At 27.5% G+C, this 24,364-nt stretch overlaps 1 protein-coding gene and 1 long non-coding RNA gene across 2 annotated transcripts in view; one reads left to right on the forward strand and one right to left on the reverse strand.

Annotated features, from left to right (window-relative positions):
* LOC105837049 (5-hydroxytryptamine receptor 1) overlaps positions 1-24,364 on the forward strand; it is a 108,350-nt gene that overhangs the window by 64,310 nt on the left and 19,676 nt on the right. The window contains exons 3-5 of the mRNA XM_028193856.2: positions 2,144-2,436; positions 9,503-9,746; positions 17,332-17,544. Coding sequence (XP_028049657.1) covers positions 2,144-2,436; positions 9,503-9,746; positions 17,332-17,544 — 750 coding nt within the window. The remainder of the gene's footprint in view (positions 1-2,143; positions 2,437-9,502; positions 9,747-17,331; positions 17,545-24,364) is intronic.
* Positions 12,063-13,076, reverse strand: LOC114255362. The gene is made up of 2 exons (XR_003626647.2): positions 12,865-13,076; positions 12,063-12,717 (listed from the first exon to the last, which is right to left on the reverse strand). It is a non-coding gene; the product is annotated as an uncharacterized LOC114255362 (long non-coding RNA).

The raw sequence follows: 24,364 nt of genomic DNA on the forward strand, positions 1-24,364 counted from the left end.
TTTTATACATATTTTTCAATACATTTTTATTACAAATGACGTTAAACAATTATTTTAATAATAATATAAAGTTCAAATACAGCAAAAAATTAACCACTTATTTTTTTCGTACTGAGTCTAATTTTAGGAGCAATGTAATTTTTTTCGTGGTTTAATTCACTGACAAGGACAAAAACGTTTTAGCACTAAAACTGAAAAAGTTATCCAAAAAAGGGCCGATCCTCTAAAGGGTAATAAAATTCATTTTAATAAAATTATAGTCACACACACACACACACACGCGCGCGCGCGCGCGCGCGCGCGCGTGTGTGTGTACATAAAAGTTATAATTTATGAGGTTATACATTAAACAATATAATAAATAAGTATAAATTTTTGTAATATAATTATATTAAATTATTGTACTATAATAAAAAAATAAAAATAAAAAATGATATAAAATATATTTTTATTATTATATTACTTACACTCTTTTATCTTGTAATTTAACTTAAAATTCTGAATTAACGTCTGAAATAGACCAGAAGAGACGAAAAAACATGTCTATGCATTTTTTATAGGGACATAAGCGTATTGCACATGCGCGAAAAGACGAAGAGAGTGTTGTACACTTCTTGTTCTGTCTCACTCCCATTATTCGCAGGCGTCAGCTGTAGTGACGTCATGCTTCGTCTATTCATACGATGTCTATGGGCGCAACTCATCAGGTGCGACCGTTTACGCGGAGCACTTGATGTGATTAATCAATGGCTATACATAATAAGCACACACTTTAACATGTTTTTGAAAAGAAAAAATTAAATAAAATCCCAAAATTAAATCAAGAATATGACATTTTAAAAGCAAAGGTTTTTTTATTAGCACATATTTTCTCTCCCTCCCCCATCCCTCTCTCATTTATTTATTATTACTTACTTAATGATTTTATAATTTTACTATTGTTTTTTGCTTTTCTTGAGACATATAAATTTCGATAAACCATTACGTTGAGTTCCAAATAAGAGTTTCTTCAATAAATTTTAATCACACTAGTTTTACTTGTTTTGACTTGTTACACTCAATTAAAACAACGAGAAATTTATTAATGAATTTATTAGTTAATCATTATCAATTACTTTAATCACTTTGTTAATTAATTATTTAGCGACAGAAAATTGATCGAAGAAACATATGTTACTATTACACAACGTGCATTTATCCAACAATAACAGAAATTAATTGATTTTTTGTTAGGATTTTATAGCCATGTGCATCTAAAAGAGATGGCATTAAGTCGGATATCATTACTATTTAGCGAATTCAGGTACTTAATTGTACAACCATCAATTTTTGTTACTGTCGGATAAACACATGTTGTGTGTTTTTTCGAGCGGTTTTCAGTTACGGAATAATTAATCGACAGTGATTATAGTGATTAATTATTTATTAGTAATTTATTAGTAGATTTATTAGTAGATTTATTAGTAAAATCAGTCGATTGATTGCTTGCTTTCGGTATGCAACCGTGTGTTATGTGACAGTAATCTGTGTTTCTTCGGATGGTCTTCAATCGCCATACCATCCGCCATTCAATCGCCTTCAAACCATAATATCTTTATGTATTTTGAGCCGCTGAACACAAATCCGGTATCAGAATTGCTCCATCACTCACCATTTTTCACGTGCAGAGCAATTATTGCAATTTTTAAGGTTTTTAGGCTACTTTTTTGATAAAAAAAGAAATGGTGGAAATTTTGACACCGAATTCGTATTCGACACGTCAAAATACATAGAGATTGACTAGTGAGGTCCCAATCAGACTACTTTTTTGTGTGCCTGTGTAATTAGTCTCAATTTATATCTATTTTATATTTGTAAGAAAACTTTTAAAATGTGAAAGTAGAATGTATTATTACATAAATAAAATTCGTATAATATAGACATAAAAAATTTTGTAAAAATGTGTTTGATGTGTTAAGCAATCTTTTTGACTTTGATGCTCTTTTTTAACTTGATAATAATAATTGGTAATACTATAATATATTTCATTGTACTACACGTAAAAAATTGAAATTGATGTGTCATCGTGTTAAGAAAATTTATATATAATATATCATACTATATGAAAAAAGGAAATTCTGTAAAAATACATTTTTAATATTAGGCGTTCTTCCTGACTGCGCTGCTCCTCTTCATCACCTTCCTGACGATAGCAGGTAACGCTACCATCTGTTTCATCATCATATACTTTAAAAGATTTCGGCGCTCCAACTACTTAGTGACCAGCTTGGCGGTGAGCGATTTGCTGGTTGGTGTGATAGTAATGCCACCGGCCATAATTTATCAAGTATCGGGCGACTGGTACTTCGGCTCTATCTCATGCCACATTTGGCTTAGCGCTGACGTGCTCAACTGCACTGCCAGTATCTTCAATCTCTGCATGGTTTCCATAGATCGGTGAGTTAATCATCAGAGCAACTATCAATATCAGAGGGATTTTGAGGAGGAAGTGCGCCACATGTAGTTCCATTGCGCTACAGGTAGTCTGATTAATTAATTCTTTCTCCGAATACATGATTTAGTATCGTAAATGTAAAAAATAACGAAATATATAATACGTACAATGTTACGATAAAAACAAATTAATGCGTAGTTGATCTGTTAGTAAAGATAAATCGTCGACGATGAGTTGAGTTAATTAACTCTGATTAGCCATTTCCGTATTGGGTAAAAAAGCGTATGAATAGAGTGTCTCAAAAGTCTGAAAACAGTCAAATATTCTGATAAATAGTGCATTAAAAAAACATGTTTCAAACATAAGTTTAAAGTTTAAAGAGACGTATTTAATGAGTTTGACCATAGATTTCATTATCAAAATCGGATCAAAGTCACATTGATTTTTTAAACGGAAACTTCCATTATTATTACATATTTAGTGTAACTAAAGTATTGAAAGGTTTCCAAAGTAGTATAATAAAGCTTCAATTAAGTATTTTTCAAGTTATCGGTTAACAAATCTTTTACTGCATTGACGTTATATGAGATGTACGGAAATGTTATTTGGTTGTACGCCAAGGTAACCTTGAATTGGATTTAATGTTACTTATATAAATCTGGGCAATTGATTTTTTTTCGTATTTCTATCATGATTATCAATTTTTTTCAAAATAGCAACTGGTAAAGGACTCGAAATTCAAAATACAAAATATATCAAGACTAGTGAGAGTGACTTTCGTGAACTTAGCATACCATATTTAAAACTCCAGGAGCTTTTTTCGGAGCTCTGGTATTTTTTTGAATAGTTCTAGTGTTCTTTGTAAAAATTTTCCATAGTTCTGTTGATTAAGTATTAAAAAATTGAATTTGAAAATACGATGAGTTAAGTTCATGTAGCACACCAAATCGTAAAAGCTAATTATTTTTTAGAAGTTCTAACTTATTTTACAATAGTTCTACAGTTTCTGCTAGGTATATATCAATAGTTCAAATTAATCTATACATACAATTAATATAAAAACAATAATTTAAAAATGTAAGGTGCCAATCTTCTGTTCATTTTAAGTTCCGAAAAAATTAATTTTCATCATATTATTCTATAGTTCTCAAATAATTCTTTAGTTTCTGACTCATAGTTCTAACTATTTTGATGCATTTTGCAAAGAATTCAGTCAATTAATTATTTTTAATTAATTCTTTTAAACCGACGCGACGCACTGGTTCACCATCTACGAGAAGTATGAGGTGTTGACAATTTCAATCACTTTTTTTGACAATTCCCAATAGTTTTCGCATTGTTCCAACTATTTCGATGCGTAAGCGATTGACTTAAAAAATTAATTAAAAATAATTAATTCAAGGAACTCTTTGCAAAATGCATCGACATAGTCGCAACTATACGAGAACTGTCGAGAAGTGTCAAAAAAGTGATTGAAATTGTTAGCATCTCATACCTCTCGTAGATGGTGCGCCAGCTTAAAAAACTAATTAAAAATAATTAATGTAAATTTAGCGCACCATATTTCCAAATTCAATTCTTTTACATTTAATCAAAACTAAACTATTGAAAATTTTTACAAAGAACTCTAAATAATAAAAGAATATAATTTTATTTTAGAATAATTTATAACATTTACCTATTTTATTAATTTTTAAATGTGGCAGCTATATTAAATTTTCATTTCTTAATTTTAAATTTGCATTGAATATTTGCCTCAATAATTTTCATATATTAAAATTCTGTAAAATATAATTAGCAGGAAAATTTATGCGACAAAGAGTTAACAAGTTGCTTATCTTAATAATTTTATCTTAATAAAAAAAGAAAATAAATGTATTTTTAATAATAGTAAGAAATGATAAACAAACTATTAAAAATAAATTAATGAATCAATTTTTTAATTACATTTTCATTATAAAACTGAAAGAAACAAAATTTAATGTTTAGTTTAATAATTTAAACCATAAAAGTATGTTACACTTTTAACATACATAATCTGTAATTACAATAACATAATTTCTTTGAATCAATAAAATTGAAAGAAATAGCAGTTTGGTTAAAGTAATCACAGAAAATAAATCTTACATAATCTTTTTATAACTCTTTCCTACTTATTGATTGGTCGGTTAAATTGTGATGTCCATTAAAGCATCAGTGCTCCACTAACATCACATGACGCGACAATAAAATGGCAGCGGCGATGGTAACATGGTGAGGGCATTGTTTGCGTCTCTCTACTTATTTAGGACTCTATAATTGACTAATGAGTATGCCTAATTGACTCTTCCTACACTAGCTACATTAAAAAAACATTAATTAATGAAGATAATTGACTTGTTATTTTCTTTTTTTACTAAATTTTATCAAAAGTTAAAATTCTTATTTTTTCCTTTTCCCTTTCTTTCGAAAAATTTCAAAAATTCTCCAAAATGGGAAAATTTCTCTCAAAGTGAAAACACTGATGTTTAACCCTTTGTGTCATAAGTATTTTATAAGTTTATATATCAAAAATTTGTAGCATATAAACTGCAGTAAGTAGTATTTACTAATTTAAAATATATTTTTTTCTTCATTTTTACATATATGTTTATTTTAAGTAAGTATTACTTGTTTTAAGTAAATAAAGTATTCTTTGCAAAAATTTTAGTTATGTAAAAAAAGAAAACTAAATGTTAAGTGATTGTTTTTCTTAAAAACAAAGAAATATTTATCTGTGTGTTTGATGATGTCGCAATTATATCGCGAAGAGGGGTGAAAGTGGAGAGTGAAGAACGGAGAAAACGGAGAACAGATAACGGAGAGAACAACGAGCGCAGAGAACAGAAAGCACAGAGGTGAAAGAGTGGACAGTGAAAATAGCGAAGAAAAAAGAAAGAGATTTGCTCTTGTGTCTTTGTTATGTAGGTGTGTATGTATATACACGGCTGTACGTGGATGTGTTTTTAAATAACATTATCAGTAATGTAGCTTTTATATTAAACTTTTATATTTATTGTTTTACTTATTTTAATTTTAATTTATCTTTTATACATTCTTTATTTATTAAATTACAGATAACGATAATAAGTGAAATTTATTACACTGACGTTAATGACGAGATGTTTTGCGATATAAAGCGTGCTTGACTGTGTATATCGTTATTCAATGTGCATAGACATTGGAAGAATTTTATAACATTCATCATAGCGTTGACATATTCCTTACGTCATCATATCCAGAGAATTATGTTATTTTCTTGCTAAGAACAATGATTAAATTTAAATTTTCTTCTTTTACATTTAAATGGAAATTCTTATAAAAAATAATTTTTATTTATTTATAACAAGTAGTAATTACTTAAAATAAATTTATGTAAAAACGAAGAAAAACACATTTTAATTTAGTAAATATTATTTATTTTAAGCATATCATAATTCATATATCAAAAATTTGTAGCATATGAATTGCAATAAGTAATATTTGCTAAATTAAAAAATATTTTTGTTTTTACATATACTTATTTTAACCCTTTGTGTTACAAATTTTTCCATTGATAGGTCTTTTGTGTGAAGTTTCATGTGTTATTTTCGCCTACGGATTCTTAATCAGCAGCCCGAAAAACTTTTACATAACAGGCTCCTATGAGATTTGTTGAATTTAAAATCTTGTATCCTATATTGGATCTGCCATTTTGTGATTTAAATTTTTTGTTTGAAAATCATGATCAACAAAAACCCCAAAATACAAATGATTAATAATAGTAAATTAATTCTTCGACCAACAAATGTTTAAGTACAGGTTTGCAATTAAGATTTTTTACAGACAAATTTCTTTATTAAAAGTGACAGTTTTACAATGTATATTTCAAAAATTACTTATTTCAGATATTTCTGACAATAATTTTATTATTCAAAGAAACGTCTTAGCACTATAATGGTTACAAATATACTATAAGAATACGTGAAATACTTGATTACTTGAAAAAAAAACTTGGACAATAGATGATAGCCTGGTGGCATCACTGTGGCGCAAAGGGTTAAAGTACTATGTGTACAATGTAAGAAATAAATAAATTTTAATATAATAAATTTAATTGAATAATTAATATAAATAAATAATAAATAAATAATTAATATAATAAATATTTCTTACATTGTATACATTATATGCACAGTATTTTAAGCATTGACATTGTTTGGATCAACACATTTGAATTTAAAAGGGAGAGTGTCAAAAAGGTTTGATTTTGGCCTACTTTAAAGGACCCCGCACAATTTATGAAAAAAAAAGCTTGGTTAATTTCCTTGAATATTTTATATATTGTAATACTTATAGCTCTAATGAAAAATTACAATTTGTGCAAACTTTCTATGTCTAGTTTCAGAGATAAAAATTTTTGACAATTTCTAAGGTCTACTGCGTGCGTTTGTACTTGTCAACTTGCTCGCATATGTATATATACACATATATCTGCATGTATAAATGTTCGTGACACTGTGTGTGTGTGTGTGTGTGTGTGTGTGTGTGTGTGTTACAGCAGAGATAAACAAAATCCAAACAATCTAATACTCATTAATGAATAATAACGTTGTAATTTTAATTAACACCCCTTCCCCTTCATCACACACACACACACACACACACACACACACACACACACACACACACACAGAGTGTCACAAACATTTATACATGCAGATGTATTTGTATACATACATATGCGAGCAAATTGACAAGTGCAACGCACGCAGTAAACCTTAAAATAGCAATTTTCAAAAATTTTTATCTCCGAAACATAGAAAGATCGCACAAATTGTAATTTTTCATTAGGGCTATAAGTACCACAATATATAAAAAATTGAAAAAAATTGATCGAGTTTTTTTCATATAAATTGTGCGGGAACCTTTCTTTTTAAACTTTTGTAAATGATTTTTTACGACTTGTTGAACATATTTGAGGAGTTTTTAGATAAAACAAACATGTAATTAAAATAAATAACCTAGAAATTGCATAATAGTTTTATTATGACGATTTTGAATTTACGTTTTCTAAGATGCTAATGTTGTAATTTTTGCCTATCTTTTAACAAGATACAAGTATTTATAAACCTATAAACCATAAAGTGATTATAAATGGACAATAAATATTAGATGAATATAGTTATTAACAACTCGTTAGATGAATTATTATTTCGTGTAGCTTAAGCGGTACTATGAAGATACCAAGCTACGAGCATACAGAGCTACATGGTATTATGATGGTTTCAGAATAGTACGGTTATTGGGTCATAAAATATGGATTTATTCTTTATAGATTAATTGTCATAAAAAAACCAATTATAATGAGCTCGGTAATGCAAAGCAATAAATATAAAGAAATTGGTCAATAGAACGAGCCAATACAGTATTCCTATCAAAATTATAATTTATTGACTACTATAAATAAAGATAAAAAATGTAACAAACGAATAAACTCTAAAACGCAATATAATAATAAAAAACTCTCGAAACGTTTCGACCTTACGAAGTGCTCATCGATTGATACAAAAAATATTTATGATTAAAGAATAATAAGTATTGTCATAAAATGTTAACAATAGGTAAACAATAAAAAATTGAAGTCGTCAACATATTGTCGGAAAATTGTCATACAAATAAAAAGATCGTAAAAAATACAAAATAACGCAAAAGTATTACAAATAAGACGAAAAACGAAAACAATATTTCCGTCTAATTTGTAATAATTTTACGTTATTTTGTATTTTTACCATCTTTTTATTTGTATGACTTAATTTTATTGACCTGTTTTATTATATTTATTAACTGTCATCAATTGATGGATTCTCTATAATAAGTTAATTAATATCTTTTTACAGCATTATATTATAGAGTTAAGTGACTTTTTGGCTATGAAATAATGGAATTATAGGTTTTATAGATTTGTAAATGTATTTGTACTTGTATCTTGTTAAAAAAGAAAAGTAAAAATTCCAAAATTAATATCTTAGAAAACGTAAATCCGAAATCGTCACAATAAAACTATTATGCGATTTCCAAGTTATTTAACCTCTTACATGTTTGTTTCATCTAAAAATATATTCAAATATCAAATATATTCAACAAATCGTAAAAAATTATTTACAAAAGTTTAGAAAGAAATTCAAAGTGGGCCAAAATCGGGCCTTATTGATACTCCCTTTTTCCAACCAACATCATGTACTATTCTGCGAATCGTTTGTTTTATCGTTTTGACTGTGACATCTGATTCTTATACTCAAGTCTTCTTTCTCATGGTAAGTTATAAACCGGTTTTCTTGTTTTTTCTTTTTCATTTTTGCCACAAATAAAATTTGTAATTTAATTTACAAGAAGATATCTTTTTTTCTCTACGATCAAGTTATGCTTTAACAACCTGGATGCGACTTCTTAGAGAATCACGTAATAATAGTATTCACGTTACGCAAAGTATTATTCTAAATGCGTTAAAACGTTTATTGTAATTTAAAACTATTTTTTTAAATAAAATTATATTCTGTAATTTACGCTTTAGTAACCGCACTGTCACTTTGCCTTTCTGTTAACCTTGAATGTATTTTGTAATTTTTCTTCATTTTATTTAGTATTGCGTTTTTTAAACATATTTTATTTTAGTGATAATTATGATATATAATATGAAATAACAAAGAATACAATAATTAATTTCTTTTTGTTGGATTCATAAACACCCTTATTTCTGTGATTAACTTCACGATGTTTCTCATGATGTTTCTTTGCCATTTGAGAGAAATGTGTTTGTTTTATTAATTGCAAAGAAATCCCTACTTTTCGAAGATTTATAAGCTATAACATCGAAAGAATTGTTGAGAAATACAAAAGGAAACAAAAAGCAGAAACAAACGACAAGTTTCCAGCATCAGTGTCTTTTTCTTTTGTCTATCAGCTATCATACGAGGAATTTGTTTTGTAATTTTATTTTGTATTAAATTAGAGCCGGTATATAAACGAACAAGATATTCGGCATTCTCATTTTTTCTTTCTGTGTTAAAGATTCTGGTTGATCATGAAACCGCTGAAATATGAAACGAAGAGGACGAAATTACGGATGTCGTTGTATATCACCATCATTTGGTCACTAGCAATGTGCATTAGTCTGCCGCCTCTTTTAACGATGGGAAACGAGTATGTGGAAGTTGAGAATGGGCCCACGCTCTGTGCGCTTTACCAGCATTTTATCTACCAAATCTACGCCATCGTAGGAAGTTTCTACATTCCGCTACTCGTCATAATACCAGTCAGTAAGCTAAATAAGTATGCTTAGATTTAGAAATATATCTGATATAATTTGAAATTATTTTATTAATTATTTCTTTCTCTAAACATTTTTTAAAATTACATCTTTAAATATATTTTGTAAGATAAATATTAAATTTCAGAATATTAATTTAAAACTTGCTTTTGCAAAAACAGTAGTCCAAAAATTAAAAAAAACCACGATAAATAAATAGGATACGAGTGAAGAATAGTTAAAACATTTATTTCAAAATTTAATTAGTAATTTAATTAGAACAGCTTTGACTCCAATTTTAATTTCATTAAAATCTGCCAATAAAATTAGAAACAAGAAACATAGGAAATATAAGTTAAAAATACAGTTTTTATTTCTGCTAAGTAATAAAATTTGTTGGAAATTTTATTAATTAAATCATTATAGTATTATTTATTATACACCATTTGTAGCCAATTTGTTATGCCTTCATATATTGTTTCAGTACTGCATCATAATTTATTAGATTTTTACAGTAGTAGATATTTCTTGAATTTCATATATAGAGTGTATTTTATATATATATAACTACCACTGCTTATGAGAAAGAAGAAAGCATTGAAATAAACATAAAGGTCTTATATTGTTTTGCGATATTTACAATAATAACCAAGATATTAATTTTTTAAAATCTTTTTTAATATCCTTCAATTTTTATTTTTTCAAAATCTTCAGATTTTTAATGATTGTAATGTTCTGGTTGAAAATGAAGCATTTTCCTTGTTTCTTTGTAACAATAAGTTTTTGTCAGTTCAAGAATTTATGCATTCAACTTAAATGTATGAATTTCAATCCATGTATTTACATAGTTAATTAATATATAAATACTTGAATAGACAAAATTTAATGTGGTAGCTTAAGGAGAGTTCACTGTTCCCCGAATTTGTTAAAACTTAACAATATTGTGTTTTTTTATGCGTAGAACACGAATCTGGCAGAAAAAAGCGTTGCTCTGCCCGGCGAGACGAGATATTAATCGTTAAAGTTCATTATTTGACAGCATGCGCAGACACACACACACACACACACACACACACACACACACACACACACACACACACACACACACACACACACACACACACACACGCGCGTGCAAAATATGACGAAAAGATTAACACAGATTCATTAGACCATAATGTAATAACAATGTATAAAAATATAATAAGTACAGGTAAATTGTTAAAAAAATATTGTCCTACATTATTAAAATTAATAACTATTTATTCAACATAAATGAAATTTGTGTCCAGCAAAGGTATATGTTTCAGCTACATATGTTTTTTTTTATTTTTCTAATTTTTCCGTTTAGTTCAGCCTTGCATTATTGCGGAACGCATGTACATTATCTTTATACCAGTAGCCCTTTTCTGTAATTCTTAACAACAGTTCTCGGTATCATCGTAATGTCATTGCACACATATTATATATAAAAGCTGCGTAAGGACAATATAATAAATTGTCAGTTTATTTATAATTACAGAATGGCTTACAAGTCCTATCTTGTTCCCATTTCTTGACAAGCTCAACAACGCTTTCATTGTCTTAAAACCTTGTTCGGAATTTTAAAAGAAAATTATGAATAAAATTATTCAAATGAATGCGGTAGAAAGTTTGAAATATATACAGTTGATTTTGATATATAGCTTATGAAACATTGAATCTAGATTAAAGTCGAGCGCAATTGTTATATACGTTTTTATTAATTCATACAAGCACGATATGCAGTATATGACTTTCTCATGTACTGCAGGCGTTATAAGGTATGTATAAACGAGTTGAGCGATTGTGAATATTATCGATTTCTCGATTATCCGGGAAGATAAATTCGCCGCATGTGCATCATTTCAGCGAACTGGAAGAGTCGCTTTCGGTAACTATCCGTAAACAAAGATGAAATTACACAAAATAAACTAAACGTTACTCGCGGGCAAAATTATTCTATATCGGTGGAACAATGTTACACATTAATAGTCGAGCGATTCGCGCGGAATAATTTGTTATTAATATGTAATTTATGTCGTCATGAGTGTAAACCTTGCCACGTGATGCACTTCTGACGTGCTATGAACCGTAATATGTAATCCATCTCCTATATTTTGATATTTATCGTAAAGGATCGTATTCATAGGATGTTCAATATTCAATATTTTTCACGGCAGCATTCTCATTGGAGATTTAGTTACGTATAATATGTGACTACAGAAATCCAACAGTCGCGAATCGGTATTTTAGCATTTGAGCAAATTAATTTTGAATAAAGGATCAATGGATTAACAACGGTTCCATTCATAATTTCGTGTTTCTTTACATGTTCGTTTTATAAATACATACAAATGCAATATTATTACAAATACACACACAAATAAAATATTAATAATACAGAGAAAATTTGTGTTAAATTTAACATATATTACATGTCCCAACAATTTACTCCAATTTTTGAGTTAATTTATCACAAGATAAATATATTAGTACATAAATATATAAATATATTAGTAGAGGAGAAAAGAGGGTTGCAAATCATCATTTTGTTTTATTTAAATAATTCAGTGAAAAGTTGTGTAACACAATTCTTATTGGTACAAGTTTGTTACACATAGAGTTATACCAATCATGTTATAAGTAGATGTTCTTTGGATACATAACGAACATAATTAACAATTTACTGAAAAATTTAACTTAAAATATATACATAATTATGTTCTAAAATGCATGTACGTGTCCGAAAATACTTAATTAACAAAAAAAATTATTTTTTGAAAGTCATTTTTACTTACGTAATCCTTACCTATGGGTCGAAAACGTCCTATTTGAATTTTATCTGGCTGGCGTTTAGAGTCGAACAAACGGATCAGGCTGGCCTTGTGCACTGAAGATCCTTACCCCCCTCCAAAGATTTTTTTAGTACAACTTTGATGGTGCTAGCATCGCGGTTCTACAAAAAATTGAGGATAGTAGTTTTAAGCAGGACGAAAACGACCCATAGGTAGGGATTAAGGGTTAATTACGTAATTTAAATGCTATATCCAAGCCCGTTAAATTTACACTAATGTTAAAAAATTAATAATCCGTCATATTATACCTCAAAATGAAGTCAAGAATAGACAGCTGTAGAACTTTTGGTTACTTGCGATACTAAAATGCAGCTTTCATAACAACAAAACAAACATTAATGACCAGTGGTCACATTATAACGACTAAACAGTATGTAAAGAAGTAATTCGGACAGTTATCCCCAGAACTCAACACAAAGTGTACGAGATATCGCGAATTCCATAACTCTACATTTATTCCATAACCGCCTTCTCTTCTCTACATTATATATATATATATATATATATATATATATATATATATATTTAATATAAATATATTATATAAAAATAAACAGAAAATACATATAACACTTTGACACAACTTAGAAAGTAAAATATATTTCTTCAGTAATGTTAAATTTATAACATATTATCACATATATTTTTTTATTTATCAAGCTTAGAATTTATGTTTTAAAATTATATTATTTTTTATTATTTATTTATTTATTTATTGTTTTATATATATATGTATATTTTTAACACTTGGATATGTTACATATTTAATACAAAACAAGGACCGATTTTAACATAAATATAAAATGTTTCCAATTATATTATTTATATAATTTATATTATCACAATAAAATTTGATAAATAGAAGTTTATTAAGTGTTTTGTTACTTACATTATAATATCTTAATCTGTCTTGCATCAATTATGTCACTACAATAAAATTTCTTCGTGTCTCGTGACATCAAGTCGCGTGAGTTTATCGAAGCATTCAGCACTAAGAAAAAATGTATAATATTTGCAACTACATACAATTATATAGTAAAATTATTATAGTCAGAAATATTAATTTTATGTCAATAATTACTATAATATTGGTAGTAATAACTACACAATTATAGTAATGCTCATTGTAATTGTTTTATTGTTTACTTATATTAAAATCTCCATTTTTGTTATGGTAACCTTATCATAAGTTGTATGTATCAATATTATGGTTATGAGAACTTTAACATAGTTTAAACAAACTATAATTTATATTGTTAAATAACTGTAAAAATATGGTTGTGTTAAAAAATGACTATAAATTATAGGGATATTATTATGCAATAATATCAACTGCAACTAATTTTTTTTCTGTGAACGTTGTAGCGCCACGTCGTTTGTTATTTAAATTGGATATTACATAAGAATGTTTTTTCCATTTGTTACAAAGTTACATTATTTGCACACATATAATAAAGATGCAGTTTTTATAGCATCCCCATTATTAAAAAAAGCATATATAAACAAAAAAAATATATCAGAATTTTTTGCTCATTTTCTCTTTTAAGAAATTTAAAGAGATATCAAAAATGTTGAGGTTATCATAGTACCGTTACTCAGAATCATCGTACCGCAATGATATAAAAGAAAATGGTTAAAAATAAGAAGCTAACAATATCATGACAACTTATAATTATAAAGTACTTCCTCAATCAAATACTCGTAAAATACACAATTTTAAAATGGTTAATAGATTTTTACTCTTGCGTGTGCGCATTAACAATTGAGTGGCACAAGTTAAATATTAAGTAAAAAATTCGGGATCTTAATATCCTAAGAGCAGATAAATATACGATCATTTTGATACCACAGTCGATGCAATTAATTATTTAAGGGTATTTTACTCTTGTATTTTTGTAAATTTTAAGACTTTTTAAAGGTATTGTGCAAGTTAAACATTTTAAAATTGTGTATTTTACGAGTATTTGATTGAGGAAGTACTTTATAAGTTGTTATGGTATTGTTAGCTTCTTATTTTTAATCATTTTCTTTTATATTTTATATCACTGCGGTACGATGGTTCTGAGTAATGGTACTTTGATAACCTCAATATTTTGATATCTCTTTACAGTTTCTTAAAACAGAAAATTCTGATATATTTGTTTTTTGTTTATGCTTTTTTTTTTATTAATAGAATGCTACCGTCGCATGAACTTAGCATCCCTACTTTTGATCTTAATCTCTTGCAAACGGGTAGGAGCAAAAAATTTGGGACTAGGGTAGAAAATTAGCAGATAATTAACAGAAAATTATGCGGTATTTCCAACTTTTTGGGGGGGTGGGGATGCTAGGTTCACTGACGTAAATTAATTTAACATTAAATAATACTCGCGTTACAATATAATAGTAAATCTTTATATTGTTCCGTTTAATTGCAATGCAATCTTGCGATACACAATCATCAGAAATATCCAATCTTACGTGTGATATTCGCGTTAATTCGTTCGTACGCCAGACATAATTGCAGATCGTACTCGCCACGAATATTGTATTGCAAACGCTGTGCCTTGCGACAAGTCTAACGCCCATCTGATAGCATCGCAGCAGTAAATTGAGCGACCGTCCTTGGATACGGCAACTAATTGAATTTGTGGTAACAATTAGGTAAGACTAAACGGACTCGTCTCGTGTCGTGATGTGACATTAACGATATCTGAGAAAGTAATCAAGCTAATTATCACAAAGGTAATTGCTACGAAGCCACACATGACTCGTCAACTTTTAGAGAGAAGTCTTCGCATACACCGAAAGAAAAAATAGTTGCAGTAATCATAATATCACTATAATTTATAGTTATTTTTGGACCTAACTATATTTATAGTTATTCAAATATAAATTATAGTTAGTTTAAATTATATTAAATTCTCATAATCATAATATTGGTCCATGCAACTTGTAATATGATGATTGCCATAACCGAAATGTAAATTTTAATCATAGAACTTATACTAATGGAAGGGGAAAAGAACCCCTACAAGTGTGTCCAAGAAGTAAAACAGAAAACTAGTTCTATCTCATACCTACAAATACGGCCGCTCATGCGCATTCTGAGGTAAAATTATAAAATGAAACAGAAACTAGTTCTGTCTCATTTCATGTCAAGTCATGTTCTACGTATCCTTGTCGCACAGATGTTGGACACAGTTTCGGCATACGGACGGTATACGCTATTCCGTTTCCATTAGTATAAGTTCTATGATTTTAATGTAGCAAGTTGTATCATAAAACAATTACTATAAGCATCTACTGTAAACATATAATTATTATTACTAATATTATAGTAGAGAAGAAGGTGGTAATATGGCCAGTGCGGATAATATGGCTACCCATATTATCTCTATTATTAGCTGACGAATTCTAGTAATTATTTATGATATTATTTGTTTAGTAGTCTACTGTTATATAATGATGCTAATATGTCAAAACACAACAGTCAACATTTATTATAAGACATTTTTATTTTTAAGAATTTCAAACATTTTTTAAGGTATATTTTAACATTTAATTACACATACTTCCTCTTTCTTTTTAAACTTAACCGCATCATCACCCAAATGTATGTACACTTGAGTACTTGCTTATTATTTAACTCTTTATTCGACTATATATATTTCGAGTGTTATACATAGTTAAACGATGATATAGGATGTTGTCAATATAGCCATCTAAGTATGCTAGTGAGAATTCTTCGAGTTAATGTTCTCAAAGGCTATTAATTTAAGACTGTTTAAAAGCTGTAAATTTAAGGCTGTTAATTTTTTTTAATCCTTTATATAAAGATTCTTTAGATTTAGGTTATTTTTATTTGACTTCCATTAAATGTAAATAAAAATTACCTGTTTTGATATAACAACTTATTTTATATAAATTTTATATAAATATATATGTTTCTAACAAAATATTGTAACCTTTTTAAACAAAACCAAATTTTTTACATTTATTTTTGTGGTGGTCATATTACCCTCCCTATTTTTCTTTGGCCCATTATGGCAGTATCGTTACATTTTTATAAATAATATATAATATAATAAATATTTTATAACTTTGAATTGAAAATCTAATGAGCAACACTTTGATGAATATAATCGTAAAATTTCAACTCAAAACATTGATTATTAATGAAGTTATTAAATAAAATATGAATGGGTGGTCATATTACCATCTTCTCCTCTAATAATTACTGTAAAAATAATATTTCTGACTATAATTATTTTATTATCCAATTATAGCTGCAAAAACCACACATTTTTTCTCACAAGAGAACCTCGCAAACCTGAAAATTCAGATTTTAATTAAATTTGGCTGATTTTAATGAAATTATAAATGTAGAGGAACTTTTGTGTATAAAACATTTTTCGATATTTTAATTGTTTACGAGATATATAGAGAAAAGACAAAAATGTCTCAACCTTTGAAGAGTAGTTTCAACTATTTAAATCGTTTTTGGGCACCAATAAAAAATTTCTAAATTCATGTATTTACCTCCTCTATATTTATGCCAAGTCTCATTAAAATCAGAATTTTCGGATTTGCGAGTTCTCTTATCAATGTAATAACAACTTTACAAAAACAATATTCCTCGTTGCTAGCAGAACAACTTATCAAGAAAAAAATTTCTTATCGTAAAAGCATAAATGTGATGTATGTACATGAAAAGATTATTAATTGTGTTGCAGATGAATTACAAACTATTTAATGCCGCACGCGATAAATCTTCCATGAATTATCAAGAGGGTCGATTTGATATAGAACTTAATATCAACATTGACTCGTCTACCAATCGTTGTCGGAATATACGTTCAACAAGCTGTCCACGACATTCCTATAATATTCACCTAAGGTCAGCTAATGCACCGGAGATACATTTAAAAAACGCCACTGCTTTTACGGTAAGTTATATGTTTCTGTTATATTACTTGAATTTCCCATCTTGTTTCCTAATGTAAGAGTATCTTTAAGGAAAATCAACTCAATGAGCTGAAAAAATAGAGACTTTACTCTTTAAAATGCCCCCAAAAATTACTGTATGATTTGTTTTACGAAATTATAAAATTCAAAAGTCAAGTTTTTCAGTAAATGTTTACATTCAGATTCTTTAATTTTGGCGCTGAGTGTAATTTAGTCGCCTTGATTTTTGCGTTGAAAGAATTAGAAAAAATGTTTGTGTGATAATTAAAGATAGATGATTAACCTTCAGTTGACACAACAAGTATGGCATACCCAAATGATTTTTCCAAAAAGTTTACTATTTAAAAAATTTCTTTATATATTTTTATAACTAAGATATTCATTTTTTGACATTTTACACTTACGATTTAAAAAAATGTTTAAAATTGATGCATTTGATTCAGAGAAATAAACAAATAAACTGCTAAAGAACTGATATGTTTTATCCTTTGTAACAACAACATGAAATTCTGAGGTTGTGACAACTGAGGACTAAGGTAATTTTAAAAATGGTAAAAGGGTAAAGGTAAGTAAGGATGATCTTTGTGAGCCAGATTTTTTTATAGTCATATAAAAGTTTTTCCTATGCGGACAAGAAATACAGATATGTGCTCTCCTGCTATATGTCAAAAACTATTTGCTCGATTTTCATGCAACTCAATATACGAGAATTTTTTAATAATGTTCTCTTTGATTCTAAAGTAAAAAATTCGAAAATGGATCCAATATAATCGTTATTAATATGGTCGAAAAATGCAAATATTATTCAATTTTTATAAAATATGTATACATTATAAATTCATAATATATATAGAAGTAGTGCTTGGTGTTCTTTCTAAGATCTTTTTGAGATCAGAAATAGCAAATTGGTGGATTCAAAATTGCAGAAATAAAATAAAAAAATTGTTCAATTTTCAAAAAACTAGAACTAAAATGATTACAGTGTTCCTGTCGTCGTATTTGAGATCAAGAATATGAGAATCAAAGTGATGAGAATCAAAGTGATGATTCAATATCGCAGCATGAAAAGAGACAATAATTATAAATATCATTTAATATTTATAAAATTTATAATCTGGAGATTTTCAATGATGTTAATTCTTGATTTTCTGGTGAAAAATAGCAAAATGTCGAACTTTAAATGAATGAAAAACTTGACTGTAGAAATAATAAACTTTTATTTTTCATTCTTTCTAAATCTAGCAATGGCGTACGCCTTTATTAAAAAAAAATTAGTTTAATGTTCAACTTTTAAATTTTTTCATAATTTTAAACTTTGCTATTTTAAATTTAACCCTTTGTTTGTTCTCGAAATAAAACAGAATATCACAGAAAACCCTCGAATTATGAGTTTTATGAAAATCGAATAACATAGCATTCTTGTGTTTTTTACGCCATGTTGAATTCCTTAATTTTCACATTCTTGATCTAAGATTCAATGATATTATTATACCATATACATATACATATACATGTACATATATCTTAGTTGAGATTTTATTAAAATTTGACAATTTGTTTTGTTTTACATTATTTTAAAATTCGCGTTGAATTCACTATTTTTTATTTTTTAATTCTAAGGTCAAATTCAAATTCATAGAATCCAAAAACCCTTGCAAAAATTAAATTTTCCGTAATTGATTCCTTTGGCAACACTTCCTCATAAAATTAAGAGTGACCTCTTTCTTTGGATGTAAAATTTACATTTCAATAACAATACAGCATATTAAATAGCAATACAGTTTTAAAAATAAAATTATTTATTTTGAAACTTTTTGAAACAATTAAATAACATGAGTTTTCTGTTGCAATTCTGAAGTTTAGTTCGTGCGTAATTATTGTTTGAAGCAGATACGACTGTGTTCTTTCATAGTCATAAAAATTCTACTTTTCTTTAATGTAAAAATTTTTCAAAAAAATTGTAAATGTATATTATTTATATTTTCATAAAATAAAACTTAAATCAGATTTATGTAAAGTATACAAAGTTATACATTATTTTACAATTTTAACTGGTGTTCTTGGTATGATAATTTAATGTTAATTGATTTATAATACAACGTCATAGAGAAATACAGAATATCTTACGTTGTACATACACAGTTGTGTAATACTGATTCTCTTGTGTTTACGACGCGTTGGCGTTGCAGCATCTTGACAGCTCCGGACTTCGATCCCAAAATTATTAATGCTCCTAACGCTCGTCGCCGAGCACAATGCACTTTCATGTTAGTTTAAGCGCTTTAGCCATGAAAGGACATGAAAGACCTGATTTGCATCGTCGTTGTCGCTTTCTCATAAAAGCATGGATCTCGCCACGATCGTACGCTAATATTTCCGACGGTGCATGATTCTTCTCGACTTAAGCAGCTCTCGAGCACACTTATTCATCGGATTGAAAGGCATGTTCAAATAACTGGTTTTTGGAAGCGAAATTGATTCGTCTTGATCCATTTCGTTTTAATTCATTATATCAAATTATTGGAATAATTACAATATAATATTGCCCAATTGTGTATAATTATAATTTATTGATATTATAGTAAAAACATAAATTTTTAACGTATAATTATTTTATTATTTTTAAAATCTGATCCCTAATTTCTCCTCTGTCAGTCCTTGTTATTATAATTTTTATTAGTAAGCATATTTAATGTATATTTTATATTTTTATGCTTTTTTCCCTTGTAAACATTACTAAAATTAAGTATACATATATGGTAAAATAAGTTAGTATAAAATATTTGTTCTTAAATTAACATTACTCCAAAATAAATTTATATTAAGACATTTAATTTATGCAAAACTCGTAATGTCCAATTAAGTTTTCATAAGTTTAAGTCCAACCTCAATAATAATAATAAATAATAGTAAATAAAAAATAAGTAAAAGTATGAAAATAAGTCTATAAAAAAAATATATTATATGAAATATGGATCAAATTTGAGAAACAATAATAAATCAGTAATTAAATCAGAAATAAATAAATTATGAATTTGTTTATTTATATAGAGTAAATTCTGTATATACGCCACACCTAAGAAAAACTCAATTTATTATGTATTATTTATTATTATTTATTATGTCAAAAGCAAATAAACTGTAATAATAAAAATTACATTACTCACTATTATAAAAAATTCCAAATATTAATTCCCCCCTCCCCAAAAACCACCACTTTTGGAAACCCTTGCATTTTTATCACATATCTCATAAGGGTCACACGGTTATTCATGGATGGAATATATGCTTTGTAAAGAATTTACAAATAATGCATATAAATGAAACACAAAGTAAAACTATAACTTATAAAATGTGTTTAAGAAGTTTATTAAGATAAAGAAATATATAAATTACACAAATAGCTAAAATATTTATTTTATAATTTTAATTAAAATATTTGCTATCAATGAAATCAAAATGATACATAAGTGCCAATTTAGCATATATAACGCAAATAATAAAACTAACCTTCTTTTCCTCCACTTTCTCTTCTTTTCTAGCTTTTCTTCCACCTCTTTTACTTTCACCTTCTCTACCTTCTTCGACTCTTCTTCCATCTTTATTTCCACCCCCTCCATATCCTACCTTCTCCTTTTTCTTCTTTTCCTCCTTTTCCTCCTCTTCTTCTTCCTTCTTGACGCTCGTGCAAAATATTTCGAACAAGCTGTAGGTATTAATTTACTTACACTTCAGTATTTTTTTTGTTTTAAAAACAATATAAAATAAAATGAAACAATAAAATATACTGTTAGATATAGAAAGCAAGCAGTAGCACCACGGTTACAGTAATAGGCATACAAAAGCAGACATTAGATAGCAAAAATTTACGTAAACGCATGTGTTGCCTTTTGATTACAAAACTTCTGTACGATGGCGTAAATCCCATACATTAAAAAGAGACATATATTTCAAATGAGCGAGATATACAAAATATCAAGTTAAATAAAAAATACAAGAACTAAGCACTTGTATTTTGATATGCTCCCTTTTTATTATTCCTCTACACATATCGTGAAATAATCATTTTATATTCTCTACACTTACAGTAATCATTTTACGTAGGTAATGCTATATCATCGCACTACTTATTATATTTAAAAAATCGATTCAAGTCATGACAGTTTCGTTAATATTAACAGTAGAGGACTGAAATTGTAACACAATATTAATAAAATGTAAAGGTATATAACAAAGTAACTGCGAGCTAATTACCTTTATTTTTTTTATTTTTTCTGATTTCTGTGGCTTAAATATCGAAGCTATATCCTAAACTGATCGAAATACAGTTAATTATAGTTTGTATCTCTTTCTTATAAATAGCACAAAAAATAAAATAACATTATTATACATGGACAATAGAAATTAAATATTAAGTTATTAAAATATTATGGGAAATAAACATTAATAATCTATAATCTAAGATATTAAAATTTACAACAAGAATTAAAACGTTTATATTTTAGATTTTAGAATTTAAAATCTAAAATGAGCTTACAACAAAATAAAAACTATTGCATGGAAGAAATAAATTTGAAATATAAAAAATTTAAAACTGTTTAAAAAGTCGTGTTGTCACTATGACGGTCAAAGTTAAAGTAAATAACGTACAATATAATTAGTAACAATAAACACGGCCTTCACAAGTATTTATAATCTGTCTAATACATTGACATAAGAATGATGTAGCGCTTCCGTATGAGATTGCAAATATAAGTTTTTTTTTTTTGCTTTTGATGTGTATCATTTCCGATATTAGTCATTTCCTAAATTCCGTTTCGTGTTTATTATTTCTGTCATTCCATTTAAATTTGTGATTGTGATTTATCCTATAATCGATAAGTAATTACAGAATAATTGTTGTTATTTCTAATACATTATAATTTATTGAATAACATAAAAATGTATAGTATAAACGCGAATAAAAACTAATGTGTTATATAATGGTAAAATTTCGAAACGTTTCGACTTTACAAAGTCCTCTTCAGTCGTAATATAACTATATATGTAATTTAAAATATAAATATAATAAACCCGAGAGTACATAATTAAATAGTTAAAAATTGACATTCGAAAAAACTTAAAATCATCGCATATTGTCGGTAGAATTGTATCCTACAGATAAAAAAGTGATAAATAATTCAATTTTTGCAAGTCGTTTTACATATTAAAAAGAATAATGACGTTAATTTTTCTGTTCGAGGGTGAAAAAAACGTAGAGTCAGAAAATTAAAAGTGCGGGTATTACCGGTCAAAATTGACAAGTAAAAAAAATCTTGTCAAAGAATCTAAAATGGTCAAAACGAAAGGAATATGTGTAATTTAAGAACACGATAAATTGTATTGTAAAAAAAAACGATAGACTTACATATGTTGGTTACAGATGGTATTATATGTATATAGCAAAAAGCTAAATTCAGACAAAGCGATAAAACCGAGTGTTTGGCAGTCAGAGGCGATGTGAACAGATTTATTGTCTTGTTACCCATTTTAGACAAAATGTTAAATAAACAATAATATGAATTGTCGAGACACTCTATGTCTTTTTGTAGATTAATACCGTTAACCTCTGTTTCTTAATATGAATCATTTCTGAAATTAACCTTTCTTGATAATTAACTTTCCCGATAGGAAGATTTTGCAAACATTGTACAATAAGGCATTAAAGATTGTGTTAAGATAATGCAACAGTTTTATCAGAATATAATTCTTAAATAATATTTGTTAAAGATTAGACAAATATTGAAACATAAATATTTTGCAATTATTTCAGCATTTAAAATTATTAATCTTCAATATTTTCACAATATAATGCAGCAATAATAATGTGCAATATTTATAGTATTTAATCTTCAATATTTAATTCAAAATTAATATCAAAATTAATATTATAATAAATTTAACAAATATCGCTTATTCACTAGACATTTAATAAAGATTTAAAAAAAGGCACTTTGGTCTGACAGATTAGTTGCGTCTGCATTCTGATAAACATGTTTAATTTATTGAGACAACGAAAGCCAACACTAAACAATTCTCTATAAATCAAGGAGGAGGCGGTTTCCGAAATGTGCTTAAGGGTGTATCGGACATACAATCTTAGACAAAAGTGCATGAAATTTGAAATACTTAAACATCTACGCCTAATGCATAGTAAATCTAGATATAAGAAACTTGAACGTTGGAGTCTTATTTTTACTCTTACAAAGATATTTTTCACGTATTTGCGATTTTTTTCACTTATGAGTTTAAACTTTTGACAGTAAAAATGCACAATTATCTCAAGTTATATTTTGTTTCTTTAAAACGGTGTAGTGAAGACAATTGAAACTTGGCAGATATTTTCATCTATTCATATACTAAATGTACAAAAAAATTCAAAACACTGATACTATTTCTTCTATATTTTTTTAGCTGTTTCATCCGTCAAGATCGTCTTTTTCCATAAGATATAAAAGGATACCATGTAAAATCGGTGAAAATTAAAATAGTTATAACTCAGCAACCGTTTAGTGGATGCGTTTTCAATTTTTTGCAGTACATTAGGGAAACTAAAAGAACAATTTCACAAATTTTTAGCAACTTTGTAGCAACCATTTTGAACTTCAGTTCGATACATCCTTAATGTAAGGCATTACAAAATATTTTTTCTTATTGTGTTGGCTTTTAGTTGTATCCTGAGTAATTTGAAACTCTTTAACCCTCAATCCTTCTCGTGTTTTTCGGCACCTTCTATTCCTCCCTATGGGTCGTTTTCGTCCT

The sequence above is a fragment of the Monomorium pharaonis genome, chromosome 3 (assembly GCF_013373865.1).
Source record: "Monomorium pharaonis isolate MP-MQ-018 chromosome 3, ASM1337386v2, whole genome shotgun sequence".
In the NCBI taxonomy this organism is placed as follows: domain Eukaryota; kingdom Metazoa; phylum Arthropoda; class Insecta; order Hymenoptera; family Formicidae; genus Monomorium; species Monomorium pharaonis.